The 21,100-nt window shown below is 36.5% G+C and overlaps 1 protein-coding gene across 5 annotated transcripts in view; it reads right to left on the minus strand.

Annotated features, from left to right (window-relative positions):
• Positions 1–2,533: 2,533 nt before the first annotated feature.
• ERCC8 (ERCC excision repair 8, CSA ubiquitin ligase complex subunit) overlaps positions 2,534–21,100 on the minus strand; it is a 62,977-nt gene continuing 44,410 nt past the window's right edge. For 2 of the 5 annotated variants that reach the window (XM_042987378.1, XM_042987383.1), the window contains exons 10-12: positions 19,176–19,373; positions 12,253–12,333; positions 2,534–3,589 (exon numbers count right to left, since the gene is read on the minus strand). In XM_042987378.1, coding sequence (XP_042843312.1) covers positions 3,521–3,589; positions 12,253–12,333; positions 19,176–19,373 — 348 coding nt within the window. In that variant the 3' untranslated portion in view covers positions 2,534–3,520. The remainder of the gene's footprint in view (positions 3,590–12,252; positions 12,334–19,175; positions 19,374–21,100) is intronic. The other 3 variants (XM_042987374.1, XM_042987369.1, XM_007079915.3) reach the window with 3 other exon arrangements.

The following is a 21,100-nucleotide window of genomic DNA, read 5'->3' on the forward strand; positions in this document are numbered from 1 at the left end:
AACTGTCTTTCCAGGTGGTCAAATGGTCTAGGGGAGGGGTAGCACCCTCCAACACCATGGCATCTGGCAAAGGACTGAGGATAGGGGAAGCCACCTCCTCCTGCAGGTGCATTATACCAGAGAGCCCAGGTTTGGCTCCATCTTATCTTAAGGAGGCCTTGGTAGCTACATCGAGTTTCCAGTGTGCCGTTTCCATGACCTAAAGAGTAACAGGTTGCTGGGTATGAAAGGTGACAGGTTCAGGGTCTGCGAGAGCCTCTATTTCCCAGACAGCCCTGCATATATTTGTTGTTTTAATGAAGTATAGTACAAGGCTAAGAGGGGCAGTTTCTTGCATCAGAAGTCCTCGGGCAGCTTATGGATATCCTAAAGGTCCAGAGACTCCTGGAGGCATGACGAGAGGTTGCCTTTAGTGGAGTCCTTGAGAGCACTAATGGGAGTCCCTGTTGATTTTAATTTGGAAGTAAAATCTGTAAGTAAAGAATATGTTGCTATTAGAACCCCAAAAGTACTAAATGTTGGAATGTATATCCTAAATGAATGTATCAAATGAGTCTCCTTGGAAGAGGATGCCATCAATGTAAGGTCGTATCTGTGCTCCTGGAAAAAGGCGGATGCAGTTGAGATCTGGTCTACAGATTGTATGCAACAGAAAAGCTGTAGAAGTACCTTATGGGTAGCCTGGAAAAGACTCCTTGTGTCCCTGTAAGGTGGCAGCAAACTACAGCTGAGAGGCTGTTGAAATAGGCACTAAACAGAACACATTGACCAACTCTGTAAGAGCAAAATATTTACCAGTATTTGAATAGAATCAGTAATCCTAATATTTAGTATTGGGTACGGGGAGACCAATAGATGGGACCACAACACTAATGCTTATAGTAATCCATCATAAGGTGACCTCTTTATATTTTTGTTATATAAATTCTTCAGTATATTAATCTTAGTATATAAATTTTGGATTTCCAATTGGATTATAAAACTTTGTTTTATTATGATATATGTATATATTATTTAATTACCTTTTTCTTTCTCTGTTTGTATTTAAGGGCCTGCTTTTTTTGTTTTTGTTAAAAAAAATTTTTTTTTTAGTTTATTTATTTAGAGAGAGAGAGCATGTCCAAGTGAGTGGGGTAGGGGCAGAGAGAGAGACAGTGAGAGAGAGAATCCCAAGCAGGCTCTGCATTGTCAGCATAGAGCTAGATGTGGGGCTCGAACCCATGAATCATGAGATCGTGATGTGAGACGAAATCAAGAGTTGGATGCTTAACCAACTGAGCCATCCAGGCGCCCCTTGCTTTTGTTTTTATATCAGTAAGTAATTTAGGACCAGCACTGTGTTTGCTAGACTGGTATTTGCTTAGTATCTAAGACTGAAAGTCCCTGTTTTTTTCCCCTGGGCTTGTGACTACCTATAGTGGCAGTCATTTTTTCTTTGTTTTCTCCATTTTTCAGGCTTTTGCCCTCTGAAGATTCAGTTTTCACTTTCTTTTTCTGGCTGATAAGAGGAAAAGCAGGGCCCAGGTATCTCTAGGCAACTTTTCCCTGGGATGGCCCTGTGCACAGAATAATCAGTCCTTGCCTCACACTCCCACCTTTTAAAAAACAGAATCCTTTAGAAGGACTTGTATTTCTAGGCAGCTCAATTTTTTCTCTTTCTTTCTTTTTTTAAATCTTCTAAATGTTGTCCAATAAGCTCCCGGTGGTCTTGAGTGGTGTCTGTTGTGAGCCGCCGCGCCCTTGTCCAGGACGTCCCAATCAACCTTAGAGGAGCTACAGTCCACAACTTGGAGAACAATGGTGGCATCAACTTTACCTGTAACATTTTTTTGTTTTGAGCATGAGATGCTTTGCATGCTGATAAGCAGCATCTCTTAAGAGCTTTCCTTTCCTCCCCCTTTTCATTAAACAGTGTATATTTATAGAATTCCAGAGATGGGACCTCTTACAACCCAGTGGTTACAGGAACAACTCACTTAAGACAGCAGCAAGTGGATGCAGACGATTATGCCCTAGACACTAGGTACTTCCATCTCCATGACTCAGATGGCCTCACTGCTGGTCAGTGCTACCCAGTCAATGGATTCAACTCCCATGGCACTGGGAGGGTGGTCACCCCTAATCCCCTTCGGAGGGAATTTTCTGTCCTGGACTCCGGGTGGTCCACCAACATGGGGAAATACATCAAGTGTTCCCTTTAGATTGGGATATCAGGGCAATACCCAACAACAAAAAAAACAACGCAATGCAGAAGCCACCAAGCTGCAAGTGCACCAAAATCAGGGGTGCCCTTTCAGGCAGGGGCTACTGACTATTAGATACAGTTTTAAGCCAAGAGCAGTTTAAGGACATACCATTTCCATTTGGTGTCAAATCACCCAGCTTGTTGTGCCAACTGTGTTAAGATTTTTATGTGGGATTTGTTCTCAGCAGGTATGGTAAGATATACAGACACAGAGAAGACGGTCATGATGGAAGAAGTTTATACTCACAAATCCCTAAAACCAGGAGACCTGGCACACCATGCTATGCAGGGCCACAGGAGAAGGGCCAGGGTTGGTTAGGAGGCCTCCTCTCAAAGGAAAGGGCAAAGAATGGGTCAAAGCCTTTACTGGAATTTTTGTGGGAAGGATTGAGCGAGGCAGGGTAGGTACACCAAGTTTAGTGTTGGATAGTTTGAATAATTTCAGTAGACTGTGGCATACAAGGGTGGCCCTAGGGTGAATTAGGGCAGGGAGAATATTGCCTTGGTGTATGAGGGTTGGGGATATGGACTCTGGATTGGTTGGTTTGTATATGAAAGGCAGGCTCCCAAGGGAGTCCTGTGTTATCCCTAGGAATTAGCTAGTCTTGGGAGAGGGTAGTGTCACCAGGATCAAGGCCCCAAAGGCCAGAGTATAAGGAATACAGAAAATAACAAAAATATAGACAAATGCTTATTTATACCAAATAACAAGGACTCCTATGAGCTGTAACTGGAAACAAAATCAAGACAGAACTGTATACGTTCCATTTTTGCAAAATAAAAATACTTCCCCATCTATGTCTATATAGGCCCATATAGGATTGTAAAATGTGAAAGAACACACACACATACTTGGTTAATAATGTGGACTGCCGTCAGGGATCGGGAGAGAGACACTCATGTGGGAGGAGAGGAACTTCCATGACAGCAACAACATGCCAAACATCCCATTATGTAAAATTATGTTATAAAAAGATGCATGGAAGAATGGCCACCAAAATGTGAGTAGTAGTTACCTTAGGGTGATATGGTTCCAGGTGACTGTTCAAAAGTCATTTGAATTATTTACAATGAGCATGTATATTTATGGAACTAGAAAGAAGCAATACAGTTATTTGTGGCTTAGAGGAAGACTTCTTTTTAAATTAAAAAAGAAATTCCAATTTTAATGATAATTTAGCTGTCACTGGACAGTTAAGAAAACAATACCCACACAAAACAGTCGCATTTTAAAAGTTTCATCAACAGAGACACAGAAGTACTCAGGATTGATGGTCATCCTTCCTCATCACTGCTGCTCCATGCATCTTCAAATGCTGGATTTAACTGTGATTTGGTTGTAGGCTAAAAAAGGGAAGGAAAAGGAAAATTTGATTGTCTTACCTCATAATTTTAAGCTCACAATAGTTATGAAATACATCAAATGAAAAGCAATTACAGTATTTTGAAAGTAAATAAAATAAATTGTTCATTTAAAATAAAATACAATGTATGTGGGCATTACGAACCAAATTTGTGTCTTCTTCTGCAGCTTTTACATTTGCTACAAGAAACACCCCACATACAATGTAAGGCAATGTAGCTTCATTTTAAATAGGCCAGAATTTATCCAAATTATCTGTGTTTCCTTCAAAGTAGTCACCTTACAAACATATACATAAATGCATTTACGTATATACCATGATGCTGCTATGTTTCTGCACGTCTTTGGAATTATGTGAAGAAGACAGCACATTAACATCCATGTTAATGGATGCTAAGAATGGACTCAGGTCTACAGTCTGACCTGATAGCCCAAGATATTAATGTTGGCAACTTTTTATTATTTAAGTGGACTTGACTTTATAAATAAGCAAATATCCATATAAGGGGAATAAGATGTTCATCAAACTAAGTAACACCATCTTTGGTCCGAAGACCAAAGTTATTAAGTAGTGAGGTTTGTTTGTTTGTTTGTTTGTTTGTTTAGATAGCTGGTAAAGTAGTTCAGAAGTATATGAAAAATGTATCAAAAATGGTAACATATTTGTCATTAGCATATAGGTTTTCCAGGGAGTTTTCAAGATAACATGCATTTGGATGGTGTTTATTTAAAACAACAAAACAGGGGTGCCTAGGTGGCTCAGTTGGTTAAGCATCTGACTCTTGATTTTGGCTCAGATCATGAGCTCATGGTTTGTGAGACGGAGCCATGAGTAGGGCTCTGCTGACATTGCGGAGCATGCTTGGGATTCTCTCTCTCTCTCCCTCTCTCTCTGTACCTCCCCCACTTGTGCTTGCTCTTTCTCTCTCATTCAAAATAAATATATATATAAAAAATAAAACAACAAAACATCACAGTATTCTTATAAGTTTAGAGTTGTACCTAATAAAAGTAATCAGCAATTAGAGGAATATTAATTATCTGTGACATTTCAAATCAATTCACTTTCTGAGGAAAGTTTTTGTTTTTGTTTTTATTTTTTTTAATGTTTGTTTATTTTTGAGAAAGAGTGAGCAGGGGAGGGGTGGAGAGAGAGGGAGACACAGAATCTGAAGCAGGCTCCAGGCTCCAAGGTATCAGCACAGAGACTGATGCGGGGCTCGAACTCACGAACCGTGAGATCATGACCTGAGCCAAACTTGGACGCTTGACTGAGCAACACAGGTGCCCCGTGAAGAAAGTTTTTGAATAGCAAACTTCCTATTCTGGGGCAAATGACTCAAGGGCTTTAAGAAGGTCTCATTTTTTTGAGTATCTGGGTATTATGAACCAAATTTGTGTCTTATTCTGCAGCTTTTACATTTGCTACAAGTGTGTTCAGACCCCAAACCCAATAATGTATTAGCACCAAGGCTACTCTTAAATAATTTGAGATAGTGCCTTGTACAACATACAGCAATGTTTTATGTTAAGAGCAACCCCTAACTGTGTCTAAGCATGCTCATCACCTTTTTGATATGATGACTTAGAATCTTATAATTTAAACAATGATAACAGTAGAAAAGTGAGCATTTCCAGTAAACTCCCCAAGTATCAGTCAGGATAGTTAGAAAATGACATATTAATTTAAGTATTCTTTATGGCTGTTAAAGCTATAGATCAGAATCTATTACTAAACCTAATGTTTGCTATTGTCACCATTATTAAACCTTATGTTGGCTATCATCACTTAGTTGTATAAACAAAATTCCATTATATCTCAAATGTCCAGATAAAAAAACTATTGCCAAACCTCAGCTATCTATCAACAGTCCACTGATATGCAGTCAATGATTGTACCACACTGAAGTCTGTTCATTTATTTTTTCATACAAATGTTCACTGAATTTCCTATCTTCCTAGGTTTATAATTTAACTATTAAGTTAGGTTGTTTAGTGAGTGTTAATTTAAAGATGTATATCTCTTAACTATAGAGAACAAACTGATGGTTAACAGAGGAGAGGTAGATGCAGGGATGGGTGGAGTAGGTGAAGGGGATTAAAAGTACACTTATCATGATGAGCAATGAGCAATATATAGAATTGTTGAATCACTATGTTGTACACCTGAAACTAACATAACACTGTATGTTAACTATACTGGAACTAAAATTTAAAAAATAAAGATGTATTGTCCTTGGGGGTTAGGTGATTTCTTCTCCCCTACTCTATCTTTAGAAGTCTTTAACTCTGCCTTAGATATGTCCCCAAAATGTCCCTTAGTGGATAAGCCACACAAAGGTCATGCCTCCTAACTCTACTATGGAAGCCCAAGATATAACTTATTAGATATTTAAATTTCATTTGAAGACTCAAGAGAGATGAAAAATTACATTTTATTGTAAGTTATTGTTATTACAGTGAACAAAGAAGCGAAAATAATTATGTGAAAATTGAAATGAAATACTGATCAATTTTGATAAATACTGTACTAATACACAAATACTATAAATTTTACTGTTTATAGTAGTAAAGGATAATATAAATGCATTACAGTACTATCATTACAGTTACATTTTATTGCTAGAAACATCACCAATAAGACACACTTGTAATTAAAAGCTATAGTAGAAATGTTGTATATAGATATGGTACCCATATTATTGTTTGCGACTCACAGATGCAGTATAGCTACCATCTATTATTTAAGCTTTCTCTATAACATCTGCTAGTGGACATCCTTTCCATGCTTGAACATATCCCCCTCAACCTCACCAGGTTGCCTGCTCTACTGACAGATCGTTGTAAATGTTATGGAGATAGAAAACCATGATTTAGAGTGGATCTAGTCCAGGTCCAAATAATGGGAAAGGAGAAGAAAACCAAACCTTACATCTACCCCATATACACCTTGATATATAATAAATTTCTTATTGGTCATTACTGGAAATCCTCTACAGACAGAGTACAGGGCTGTCTATGTCAGCAAGTGATTTTATAGTCACCCCTGAAAAACAGGACTTTGAACTATGTAAGTCCACTTATATGCAGATTTTTTTTGATAAATACAGTACAGTATTGTTCTGTTTTTTTAGTTTATTTTGAGACAGTGCATGGGAGGGGCAGAGAAGGAGAGCGAGCGAGAGAGAGAGAGAGAGAGAGTTCCAAGCAGGCTCTGCACTGTCAGTGTGGAGCCCAATGTGGGATTCAAACTCATGAACCGTGAGATCATGACCTGAGCTAAATCAAGAGTCAGATGCTCAACCGACTAAGCCACCCAGGTGCCTCATAAAGTACAATATTGTAAATGTATTTTCTCTTCCTTATGATTTTCTTAAAAGCATTTTATTTTCTCTAGCTTACTTTATTGTAAAAATACAGTTTATTATACATATACAAAATACATGCTAACTGACCGTTTTATGTTACGGGTAAGGCTTCTGATCAACAGTTGTCTATTAGTAGATAAGCTATGAAGGACTCAAAAGTTACATAAGGATTTTTAATTGCATGGGGGTGTGTGTCAGTATCTGAATCCCCCTGATTGTTTAGGGTCAACTGTATATATCTACAAAGTGGTAAGTAAAACATCTATGTACTGTGTGACTATCAAAATAAAGTAAGATTCTTTAAAAAAATTTTTTTAAATGTTTATTTCTTTTCGATAGAGAGAGATAGAGTGTGAGCAGGGGAAGGGCAGATAGAGAAGGAGAGACACAAAATCCAAAGCAGGCTCCAGGTTCTGAGTTTATAGCACAGAACCCCACCCGGGGCTTGAACTCACTGTGAGATCATGACCTAAGCTGAACTTGGATGCTTAACCAACTGAGCTACCCAGGCACCCCAAAATACAAAATCAATGTACAGAAATCAGTTGCATTTCTATATACCAATAATGAAATAACAGAGAAATCAAGAAATTGATCCCATTTACAATTGTACCAAGAACCATAAAATACCTAGGAATAAACCTAACCAAAGATATAAAAGATATGTATGCTGAAAACTATGGAAAACCTATGAAAGAAACTGAATACACAAAGATATGGAAAAACATTCCAAGATCATGGATTGGAAGAACAAATATTGTTAAAATGTCAATACTACCCAAAGCAATCTACACATTCAATGCAATCCCAATCAAAATTGCACCGGCATTCTTCTCAAAGCTAGAACAAACAATTCTAAAATTTGTATGGAACCAGAGAAGACCCTGAATAGCCATAGTAATGTTGAAAAAGAAAACCAAAATGGGAGGCATCACAATCCCAGACTTTACCCTCTAGTACAAAGCTGTAATCATCAAGACAGTATGGTACTGGCACAAAAACACATAGACCAATGGAATAGAATAGAGAACCCAGAATTGGACCCACAAATGTATGGCCAACTGATCTTTGACAAAGCAGGAAAGAATATCCAATGGAAAAAAGACAGTCTCTTTAACAAATGGTGCTGGGAGAACTGGACAGCAACATGCAGAAGAGAAATTGGACCACTTTCTTACACCATGCACAAAAATAAACTCAAAATGGATGAAAGACCTAAATGTGAGACGAAACCACCAAAACCCTAGAGAAGAAAACAGGCAACAACCTCTTTGACCTCAGCTGCAGCAATTTCTTGCTCGACACGTCTTCAAAAGCAAGGGAAATAAAAGCAAAAATGAACTATTGGGACCTCATCAAGACGAAAAGCTTCTGCACTGCAAAGGAAACAATTAACAAAACTAAAAGGCAACGGATGGAATGGGAGAAAATATTTGCAAGTGACGTATCAGATAAAGGGCTAGTACCCAAAATCTATAAAGAATTTACCAAACTCAACGCCCGAAAAAACAAATAATCCAGTGAAGAAATGGGCAGGAGACATGAACAGACACTTTTCCAAAGAAGACATCCAGATGGCAAACAGACATATGAAAAGATACTCAACATCACTCATCATCAGGGAAATTCAAATCAAAACCACATTGAGATACCACCTCATACCGGTCAGGGGGCGAAAATTAACAACTCAGGAAACAACAGATGTTGGCTAGGATGTGGAGAAAGGCTAACCCTCTTGCACTTTTGGTGTGAATGCAAACTGGTGCAGCTGCACTGGAAAAGAATATGAAGGATCCTCAAAAAATTAAAAATAGATCTACCCTATGACCTAGCAATAGTACTACCAGGAATTTATCCAAAGGACACAGGAGTGCTGATTCACAGGGGCAGATGTACCCCAGTGTTTATAGCAGCACTTTCAACAATAGCCAAATTATGGAAAGAGCCCAAATGTGCATCAACCGATGAATGGATAAAGAAGACGTGGTTTATATATACAATGGAATGAATACTACTTGGCAATGAGAAAGAATGAAATCCTGCCATTTGCAACAATGTGGATGGAACTAGAGGGTATTATGCTAAGTGAAATAAGTCAGTCAAAGAAAGAAATAGATCATATGTTTTCACTCATATGTGGAACTTGAGAAACTTAACAGAAGACCTTCGGGGAAGGGGAAAAAATAGTTACAGAGAGGAAGGAAGGTAAACCATAAGAGACTCTTAAATACAGAGAACAAACTGAGGGTTGATGGAGTGGGGGGTAAGGAGAGGGGAAAATGCGTAATGGGCACTGAGGAGGGCATCTGTTGGGATGAGCACTGGATGTTGTATGGAAGTGATGAATTACGGGAATCTACTCCCAAAACCAAGAACACACTGTATGCACTGTATGTTAGCTAGCTTGACAATAAATTACATTAAAAAAATAAATAAATAAGCAAACAAACAAACAAACTTAAAAAAATAAAGTATGATTCTTGAGGAGAGGTCAGATTTAAACTATAATGTAGCCACCTTATAGATCTTAGGCAGGGAAAAATGGTTAGGAGTTATATAGGCTTGCCTTGACCATGACCAAGTTTCAGGAAAAGAGGGCAAAAGGAAGGCAGAGTACTCAGAATATAAAAAAACCACCTGCCACTTAAATAATACATTAATCTATGCTTAAGATCATAAAACCTGTCTCTATTACCCAATGCCCTCCAATTTCTTATGGTAGCTAAATTCCTCCTCTATTTTGGATATCAGAAGAAATACCTCTAAGGGATTATATGTTGGTTGATAGGGAAATAAATCTAATCTCAAGGGTGGATTTGAAAGGAAACTGAAGAACAATCTGCTTCATGATTCTGGTGTTTGGTGATACCATAAACCTGTCCCTGATCCATAATGGATGGCAGAACAGGGATTCAAACCCAGTTACCAGTATTATTATTAGTTTACCTAAAACTGAAGACTAAGTGAGTGTGTGTGTACGTATGTGTGTCTGTGTTCTGTTTTGAAGCATATTACTGCACATTTCTTGGAAACTGCAGCATCATTTATTTGATAGCTGAGATACAAACACTTAAAAATATGAGTTAAATAGTAAATACACATGTGAGGAGTAGGGTTTGGTGAAGATGGACTTCCCTTCTGGGATCTGCATCATGATCACAGTCATGTGCTACCTACATTCACAGGAATCTTTTGAACTAAAGTTTTGTGAAAATAATCTTAGCACATACCATTTTATGAAAATGATGTCTACCTTAAAGCGTATAAACAGATTTTAAAAGACAAGGTTTTATTGCTCTAAAACTTAAATATAAGGCTAACTTGTTTTTCGGGCATCTCTATTTGCTTTCCTACTTCAGTTTAATTTCCTATATGCAAAAATCCTTCTAGATGAGGAGTTCAAACTATCACTACAACTACATAGTAAGAAATAAATAAGCCACCAGAGGCAAAGACTACCTTCATAAATTAAGCAATTTAGTTTTCTTCTAATTATCCTTTCTCCATATGTAAGACATAGATTTATTTTTATTGTTTTCATTTGGTAAATGATTGTTATACTTCCTAACATAGGCTGTAGTGTTTTAACTTGGATTTAATGTACACAGTAATTCCCAAACAGCAGGACACAGCAATTAAATAATGCAATATAAATGGCTATACCAAAGTATTTGGCCATATAAGCTTGCTACAGAAGAGCATCCAGTCATTTAAAAGCAGCTGTACACTAAAACTAATCAAAGCCATAATAAACCAAATTAGACATGTGGTGAAATCTGACAATATCCATACAGCATTTGGCCAGGTGCTTGAAGATTCATCTTGCGTTTTTCTTCTCTTTCATTTGGATTAGGGCCAAAAGAAAATAATTCACTGGCTTTCCACTGCAGTAAACCAAAGCAGTTGCAAATTTAGGTATGAAATATATTTTTTCAATAGCTGCTAAATGGCATCAACTACCCCCATAAAAACTCATTTCCATGTGATTTGGAGAGTCATGTTTTCATAAAGGAACTAAATATATGAAAGATATTTTCAGAATTTTAAACTTGCTCTATCAATAACTTTCATCTCCATTTAGGATGCTTTGTTTTTATACTATGACTTGGTAAGATTAAGTCAAGGTGTTTCTAACTGAATTATTTATATTTTCAACTTTAAAACATTATATACGTAAATGTTGGTTTTAGATATCTGACTTCTTGTATCCTAAAACTTAAGATAAACAGGGATGATTAACAGTGCTTAGTAAAAGAATCTTTGGTGGGAAAGATATCACTTTTGGACAGCGTAATACAGAGTAAAAAAAATACAGAAGCTACTACCTAAGACCAGGGAGCATGTCCTATTCATCTTTGTTTACATACTGCATTTTTTAAAAGTTAATTAATTTATTTAGAGAAAGAGAGAGCATGCACATGTGTATGCACACAAGCGGGGGAGGGGCTTATGTGACATAGGGGTTGAAGTGAACACAGAAAAATCCCAAGCAGATTCCACACCATTGGTGCAGAGCATGATGCGGGGCTTCAACTCACGAACTGTGAGATCATGACCTGAGCCAAGATCAAGAGTTGGAGGCTTAATCGACTGTGCCATCTAGGCATCCCTACCTACTACATTTTATTCCCATGATCATAGGTCATATTTATACCAATTTATACTACTAACAGACTGCTCTTAGGAGTGTAAGTTGGTAAAATTTGAGAGTGTGAATAAAGAGGCTTAAAAATGTTGTATACGGTAACTCAAGAGATAAAGTCTACTTCTAGGAATTTAACCAAATAAGCAATCAGAAATATAAACAATTTATGAACAGATATTTACCTTGATTTGTTTATAATTATTAAAAGAAATGTATCCTAATATGTAAATATTTAAGTAAATTGTGATATATAGATGAAAGCATGCTACATTATTAAAAAAAATTTACAAAGAGTTATTAATGACATGGAAAAAAGACTCATTATTGAGTGAAGTAGAATGCCAAGTCCTATGTCCAAGTATATTAACTATGTTTAAAAAAAAACACATATGCATAGGGAAAAAAAAACAATGAAATAAATAAAAGTTTTAATAGTAATTCAATTTTAGAAATTTATGTCATTCTTTCAATATTTTTCTGGATTTTCCAAATGTGTTATAACAGGCAAATTATTTTCAGTCTGAAAACAGCAAGAAATACCTTAAAAGTCTCTCTCATATGAACCAAATTAATAAAACTACTTCCTGTATGATTTACAAGTCACTGTATAAGTTGTATAAATATGACTTACCTCATCATTATCAGGAACTGGTTCATATAAGGATGGAACCCAAGCAAGTATATTGCAGTCTCTGCTACCACTATAAAGTTCCTATAACACAGAAAGGAAACGTGATTGTGGGTCAATTTAAAGCTGGTGCCAATCTGAAATGAACTAGGTCATTTAAATAATTAATTCTTACGTTAGACCAATTAGATTAATTGTATTTCTACTCCCCAAAGAAAGTGAGCTGATGCCCTTTGTTTGCTTACTTAAGATGCAGTAAAGCCGTGTTCTGTATTTTAAAATATTGTTAGGATATGTCAGAGCTTGCTAATGTGAAAATTTCACAAAAAGATTCAACAACCTAGTGGTTTTTATCAATCATAGTATTCATTTATTTCAAGTGTCAGAGTAGAAAGAGGAAAAAAAAATGGAATTAAGAGTTTGTCCTTCTCTGCTAACAAATGAATTTTAATAAGGACATCAATAAAGAAACCATGTGAGTTTCTAGCTAATAGGCCAGAAGTTCACAAAAAATATTATTTAGCTCACTATTTAGCTGCCTAACTAGCTACTGTTCAACAGAAGAGCTTTAAGAACCATACACCATGCTTATTGAGAAGTTTCCTTTATAAGGGAAAGCTTGGGCTGATGCGCAGTCTGTCAATGTCTTTATGAATATGCTGTTTACACACGCCTGAACAATGTTCATTCCCTTCCCCAAAAGAACTTAAAGAATGGGGCATCTGGGTGGCTCAGTGGGTTAAGCATCCGACTTTGGCTCAGGTCATTACCTCATGGTTCATGAGTCTGAGCTCCATGTTGGGATCTGTGCTCACAGCTCAGAGCCTGGAGCCTGCTTCTGATTCTGTGTCTCCCTCTCTCTATGCCCCTCCCCTTCTCATGCTTTCTCTCACTCAAAAATAAATAAAAACATTAAAAAAAATTTAAGAACTTAAGGAATGTCATATTGCTAGTACTAAAAACATTCCTATGGGGCAGTGAAATAGATACTCTCATATGAAGATGGTATAAATTGGCATCATCTTTTTGGAGAAGGGAATCTCAATACATGTCAAAAGTTTTTGTATGCATTTCTAAATTTTTTTTAACATTTATTTATTTTTGAGAGACAGAGAGAGACAGAGCACAAGGAGAAGAGGGAGACACAGAATCCAAAGCAGGGTCCAGCTCCGAGCTGTCAGCACAGAGCCCGACGCAGGGCTTGAACTCACAAACTGCGAGATCATGACCTGAGATGAAGTCGGTCGCTTAACTGACTGAGCCACCCGGGTGCCCCTGTATGTGTTTCTAAGAAGTCATGCCAAAGACATGCATGAAACCCAAGGATATTAGCAGTATTATATTTAAATAACAAAATATGGAAATAAATGTCCAAGAGTAGGGTAACAGTTTATATATAAATTTATGTTGCATTCATAAGATGGGATATTATATAACCATTACATTTGCTTTTATTTATTTATTTTTAATTTACATCCAAATTAGTTAGCATATAGTGCAACAATGATTTTAGTAGTAGATTCCTTAACGCCCCTTACCCATTTAGCCCATCCTCCTTCCCACACCCCCTCCAGTAACCCTCTGTTTGTTCTCCATATTTATGAGTCTCTTATGTTTTGTCCCTCTCCCTGTTTTTATATTATTTTTGTTTCCCTTCCCTTATGTTCATCTGTTTTGTCTCTTAAAGTCCTCATATGAGTGAAGTCATATGATATTTGTCTTTCTCTGACTAATTTCACTTAGCATAATACCCTCCAGTTCCATCCACGTAGTTGCAAATGGCAAGATTTCATTCTTTTTGATTGCTGAGTAATACTCCATTGTGTGTGTGTGTGTATATATATATATATATATATATATATATATATACACACACATCTATATATATATATATATATATACCACATCTTCTTTATCCATTCATTCATCGATGGACATTTGGGCCCTTTCCATACTTTGGCTATTGTTGATAGTGCTACTATAAACACTGGGTGCACGTGTCCCTCCAAAACAACACACCTGTATCCCATGGATAAATACCTAGTAGTGCAATTGCTGGGTCATAGGGTAGTTCTATTTTTAGTTTTTTGAGGAACCTCCATACTGTTTTCCAGAGTGGCTGCACCAGCTTGCATTCCCACCAACAATGCAAAAGAGATCCTCTTTCTCTGCATCCTCACCAACATCTGTTGTTGCCTGAGTTGTTAATGTTAGCCATTCTGACAGGTGTCAGGTGGTATCTCATTGTGGTTTCCATTTGTATTTCCCTGATGATGAGTGATGCTGAGCATTTTTTCATGTGTTGGTTGGCCATCTGGATGTCTTCTTTGGAGAAGTGTCTATTCATGTCTTTTGCCCATTTCTTCACTGGATTATTTGTTTTTTGGGTGTTAAATTTGATAAGTTCTTTACAGATTTTGGATACTAACCCTTTATCTGATACGTCATTTGCAAATATCTTCTCCCATTCTGTCGGTTGCCTTTTAGTTTTGCTGATTGTTTCCTTCACTGTGCAGAAGCTTTTTATTTTGATGAGGTCCCAGTAGTTCATTTTTGCTTTTGTTTCCCTTACCTCCGGAGACAAGAGGCAAGAAGTTGAGTAAGTTGAGTAAGAAGTTGCTGTGGCCAAGATCAAAGAGGCTTTTGCCTGTTTTCTCCTCGAGGATTTTGATGGCTTCCTGTCTTACATTGAGGTCTTTCATCCATTTTGAGTTTATTTTTGTGAATGGTGTAAGAAAGTGGTCCAGGTTCATTCTTCTGCATGTCACTGTCCAGTTCTCCCAGCATCACTTGCTGAAGAGACTCTCTTTATTCCACTGGATATTCTTTCCTGCTTTGTCAAAGATTAGTTGGCCATAGGTATCTGGGTCCATTTCTGGGTTCTCTGTTCTGTTCTATTGATCTGAGTGTCTGTTCTTGTGCCAGTACCATACTGTCTTGATGATTACAACTTTGTAGTATAGCTTGAAGTCCGGGATTGTGATGCCTCCTGCTTTGGTTTTCTTTTTCAAGATTGCTTTGGCTATTCAAGGTCTTTTCTGGTTCCATACAAATTTTAGGATTGTTTGTTCTAGCTGTGTGAAGAATGCGGGTGTTATTTTGATAGGGATTGCATTGAATGCTTTGGGTAGTATTGACATTTTAACAATATTTGTTCTTCCTCCATTACATTTGCTTTTTAAGAACATTTAACAACATGGGCAAATATTCAGTATCAACAGGCAAAAGGAGGATATAAACCAAAGAGTCATAGTGTGAGGGAAGAAAACTAGATGGACCTTCCACCAGGTATGCTTTGATTTTTCATTGAAGTAACCCTGAAAAAATTTTAAAAAGGGAACGGTGGTGGAAGAAGTCCTATCCCAATTATACAAACATCTCTAATAGTAAACTTTTTTCCTGCTCTGCTGGTGCAATTATTTATTTTTTTATTATTGTTCATCTCAAAAACTATTTGAAGCATGATACAATTAATATTTTTCTAAAAAAAAGAGGAAAGTTTCTAGATAAAAGGAAAATAAGATAATAAAATTATTTATAGGAAATATAAATATAAAAATATTAAAGTAAATTAGATTTAGCTGTACATTATCAAACTTCCCAAAGGGAACAAAATTCTATAGACTGCATTGTTAAATCTAGAATATATAGTTACACTAATTGTGGATGATGCAAAGATATTTTCAAATGTTCAGTGCCCTTGATCAATTTAATTTCCTAAGAAGGCAAGATACACACATGCACACACACACACACACACACACACACACACACACACATCTCTAAGGTAACTTGGTCAGATAAGTTTACAAGGCAATATGTGGTTAAGTATTGCCACACTGGTACAAAGGAAATTCTGTAGATGTTCAAAGAAGAGAGCTTACAAGAGATAGCACTTAAATTAGAATGACTAATAAAGACTTTAATTTAATGGAAAAAATTTGAAATACTGAAGTTTTGGGGATAAGTGTAGGTATTCATTTGGGAAATTAGATTAAAAAAAAAACTCAACATGTGAGACTAACTTGACAACCAGTCCTGTCAATCCTCAACAGTTGAGTATGTATTTCCTTTGAATAAAGAGATTCTCCTATACAATTACAATGTATCCAGCAAAATATAAAAATTCACCATGTATTACTGCCAGCTAATTCTTAGACTCCTTTCAAGTTTCACCAATTGTCTGAATAAATGTCCTTTATAGCAGAAGGGTCCACATTAAAATCACAGGCTAGACTTGGTTGTGATGTCTCCTAACTTTCCTTCAGTCTGGAATAGTTCTTCACTCTTCCCATTGGCTTTCCTGGCATTGACAAATTTGAAGATACACACCAGTTATTCTGTGGAATGTCCTTCAAATTTTCTTGTTTCCTCATGCTTAAATTCAGGTGATGCAGCTTTGTCAGTACTATCACAGAAGGAATATCATGTAACTGGGTTACTAATTTTGATGAATTAAGGTAATATATGTCAGGCTTCTTCAAGATAAAAGTACACATTTTACCTTTGCAATTAATATTTTGCAGGGAGGTACTCTGGGACTATGGCAATATCCCACTCCTCATTAGACTTCCAATTTATTAGTTTACTTACTTATACCTGAATGGATTCATGGATTCCTATTTTAGTCAATGGGTAAAATCCATTATTATCATTATCTATTTTGATGTTACATATATCTTGTTAGATTTTTATATTTATGATAGAATTACTATAAATATCAATTTTGTCTTCAGATAGTACATTCTGTATAATATTTAATTTGGAAAAGGGTTCTGCTGCTAAATAGATGCAAAGTATTATCCTATTTTATTTTTGAGACTTATAATTATTTTCCTTTTCAAAAATCATAATAGATATGATGGGATAAGAGTTGGAAGCTTTCTGATATGCTGTAATGATTCAAATAGGAGTGCGCAACGCCTAGAGAAATGGTACTAGGAGGCAACTTGACTCAGGTTCCTGGGTGTCCCAGATTGTCTGAGCTATTCCAGGAACTGGTGGGCATCAGTATCTTGGCACATTTCTAGTCCATTATAGGCACACCTGTTAAGAAGTTCTGATTTGGCGGAAAGCAATAATTTATAGTCAGGATACCCAGTTTAAAATCTTAGCTGTATCTCTATGTGGCTCTGCACAAGAACAGAGGTATAGTATTCTAAGAATTTCTTTGAATAGATAACCATGCTCTATGAATAATTACTTGCAGCTTGGGGCAAGTCTTGTCACTTCTCTGGTGTTTTAGTCTTCTCTCAGAAGTAAAACTAAATTAGAGCAGCACTAATGACAAAAGCCAAAGTATGGAAACAGTCCAAATTTCCATCAGCAAATGAATGGATAAAGATGATGTGGTATGTATATATATATATATATATACACACACACATATATATATATATATATATATACACACACACACACACACACACACACATATATATATATATATATATATATATATATATATATATATATATATATAATGGAGTATTACCTGGAAATCAAAAAGAATGAAATCTCGCCATTTGCAACAATGTGAATGGAACTAGAGGGTATTATAAAAAGTGAAATAAGTCAGAGAAAGACAAATATCATATGGCTTCACTCATATGAGGAATTTAAGATATAAAACAGATGAACATTAGGGAAGGGAAGCAAAAAGAATATAAAAACAGGGACGGAGACAAAACATAAGAGACTCTTAAATACAGAGAACAAACAGGGTTGCTGGAGGGGCTGTAGGTGGAGGGAATGGGCTAAATGGGTAAGGGACATTAAGGTAGACGCTTGTTGGGATGAGCACTGGGTGTTATACATTGGGGATGAATCACTGGAATCTACTCCTGAAAACATTGCAATATATGCTAACTAACTTTGATGTAAATTAAAAATAAAAAAATAAAAAAGTAAAAACATTTAACTCTTACATCAGGATACTGACAAATCAGAAGAGATAATAGCCATAGAGTGAGAGCAGGGTCCTGAAGGTCCCTGTTAGTTGCTGGGCTGAGGTATAATCTAGGAGGCCTCAGGAGAGGGGGTGAAGCTAGAGGCCACCTAGGGGGCTTGGTGCAACAGCTCTTTAACAAACAGTAAGATATGTATTTGAATATTTTAATACTGGCTACTGGCATACTGATGTGTGCTGGCTGAAAAATAAGCACTGTGTCAGACACAAATTAAGTAATGAATAAACGATTAAGAGCTTTACCAGGTGATAAAATCCTTCCTAGCTCTAATAATCCATAATGTTCATTATATCAGTATTTAATTCTCATGAGCCTCATTTTCTTTACCTACAAAATAGGGAAAATACCAATATTCTTGCTCTATAAGAGACTCATTTAAAGGAACACAGGAGGTAATCTGCGCAAATATTCTCTGAAAAAAACAACCTGATTCCTTGGTAAGATGAAAGAAAAAGGTCAGGATGTTAAAACAAACATCCATAGGTTTTTAAGCATAGGTATTTAAGAAATTATGTAAATTGCATCAACTCAAAAGCAATCTGACTAGCCCCCGGCAGAAAATAAAAGAAAATCTGAGACAGATTCACATATACATAAATCAAGATACAAAAACTATATTTTGCGATTAGACACGTGTATTACAGCTTTTCCCAAAAGACTGCCTGTAAGACATTATTTTAATTTGCTAGAGATTTTCATCTGCCAAATAAATGGAGCCCATATGCAGAAGAAAAGACTTATTTCAGTCAAGTTGCACAATATTATATTGACTCATACAAATATCCCATACTATCTAAAAATTTATCCTATATTATCCTCTATTACATAAACCCTAGCTCAAATGTGGATTAAAAGTATAATTCCTCAGACTGAAATCACAATTTACTCTTTTATATACAACTAGCCTAGCAAGCTAGCTAACTGAACATTTTAAATTCCCTTAAGTAACATTCTTACCTGGAAATGAGACTGAAATACACAGCAGTCAACACTTTTATAATGTCCCTTAAGCATAGTTATCTGTTCTCCTGAGTAAATTGTATAAACAGCAATGGTGCTACCATATGGCACGAAAACAAATTCTGAACTGCAGCCATCGGAGACAGTGAATTTCAATGCTTTTCTACTGTCATTACAAACTTTTCCATAGTTTACCTGTAGGATGTAAAATCATAGCATTACTCATTTCTTAAATCTGAATTAAAAAGACAACCAAAGACTAGAAGAAATATTTACTTAAAATATTATAACATACAACAGAAAGGGCTGTATTAAATCTAAAGAAAATGATCAATGTCCTAATAGAAACAAGGGCCAATGACATAAATGTACATTTCACATAAGAGGAAAATACAAATCGTAAAAAAAAATCCACAAAATCAAATGTTAAGCCAGAACAGAAATAAAATGCAAATTAAGGCAACCTTGAATAATCATTTTATGATTTAGCAAACATTTCCAGAAACCATGAACTAGGGGTGCCTGGGTGGCTGAGTTAGTTGAGCGTCGGACTTTGGCTCAGGTCATGATCTTGCGATCTGTGAGTTTCAGCCCCACTTTGGGCTCTGTGCTGACAGCTCAGAGCCTGGAGCCTGCTTCGGATTCTGTGTCTCCCTCTCTCTCTGCCCCTCCTCTGCTCATGCTCTGTCTCCCTCTCTCTCAAAAAATAAATATACATTAAAAAATTAAAAAAAAAAAAAAGAAACCACAAAATACTGCATACTGTTACAAGTGAGATAAACATGTTGGTGGCACTGTAATTAGGCTATTTCTTCTAAAAGGCCAAACGATTTATTATGCAACAAAATACAAAATGTTCTTTATGGGGGGTGGGGTGGGGAATCACCTTTTTATTTTAAAACATTCTTTTAACATTTTATTTATTTTTGAGAGAGAGAGAGAGCGAGCAGGGGAAGGGTAGAGAGAGAGAGAGCAGGAAAGGGGCAGAGAAAGAGTGAGACAGAGGATCCGAAACAGGCTCCGTGCAAATAGCAGAAGGCCCGATGTGGGGCTTAAACCCAGAAACTGTGAGATCATGACTTGAACCGAAGTCTCACACTTAATTGACTGAGCCACCCAGGTGCCCCTATTTCAAAACATTTTTAATTGTGGTGAAGTACATACAGCATAAAATTTGCCATCTTAACCATGTTTAAGTGTACAGTTAAGTGACATTACATTCACATTCTTGTGCAACCATCATCATCAATCTCTAGAACTCTCATCTTGCAAAACTGAAATTCTGTACCCATTAAGCAAGAAAGATATTCTTACCATTTGACCAAGAAACTACTCCTGGGAATTTATCTTAGGGAAATAATTAAACAGCAAAAACCTATATGCCCAGAGGAATTCAAGGCAGCATTATCTAGAATGGCAAAAATAACTAAAAATAGATGTAAATCCCTAATAATGTTATAACAAACCTTCAGTTTATATAGTAATTAAAAACCATAATTATGAAAAATATGCCGGAAATAAGGATAAAACTCATGTGTAAAAAAAGCAGAGAACACAGTGTGTATACAACTGCAACTCTATATAAATAATTATGGATTTAGGACAAAAATTAAAATTCTGCAACTATATGCCAAAGGTGCAAACCCAACAACATCCGCATCTCCTCAGCAATTGGAAATGCGAACTTTCAGCTCCTATCCCAATCCTGCTGTACTAGAATCCTCATGTTAACAAGATCCCTGGGTGACCTATAGGCTCATCAAAATGTGAGAAGCTTTGGGCTAAAGAAATTGATAGTCAGGGGGCACCTGGGTGGCTCAGTCAGTTAAGTGTCCGAATTCGGCCTGGATCATGATCTCATGGTTCGTGAGTTCAAGCCCCACGTCGGGCTCTGTGCTGACAGCTTGGAGCCTGGAGCCTGC

The sequence above is a fragment of the Panthera tigris genome, chromosome A1 (assembly GCF_018350195.1).
Source record: "Panthera tigris isolate Pti1 chromosome A1, P.tigris_Pti1_mat1.1, whole genome shotgun sequence".
Lineage (NCBI taxonomy): Eukaryota > Metazoa > Chordata > Mammalia > Carnivora > Felidae > Panthera > Panthera tigris.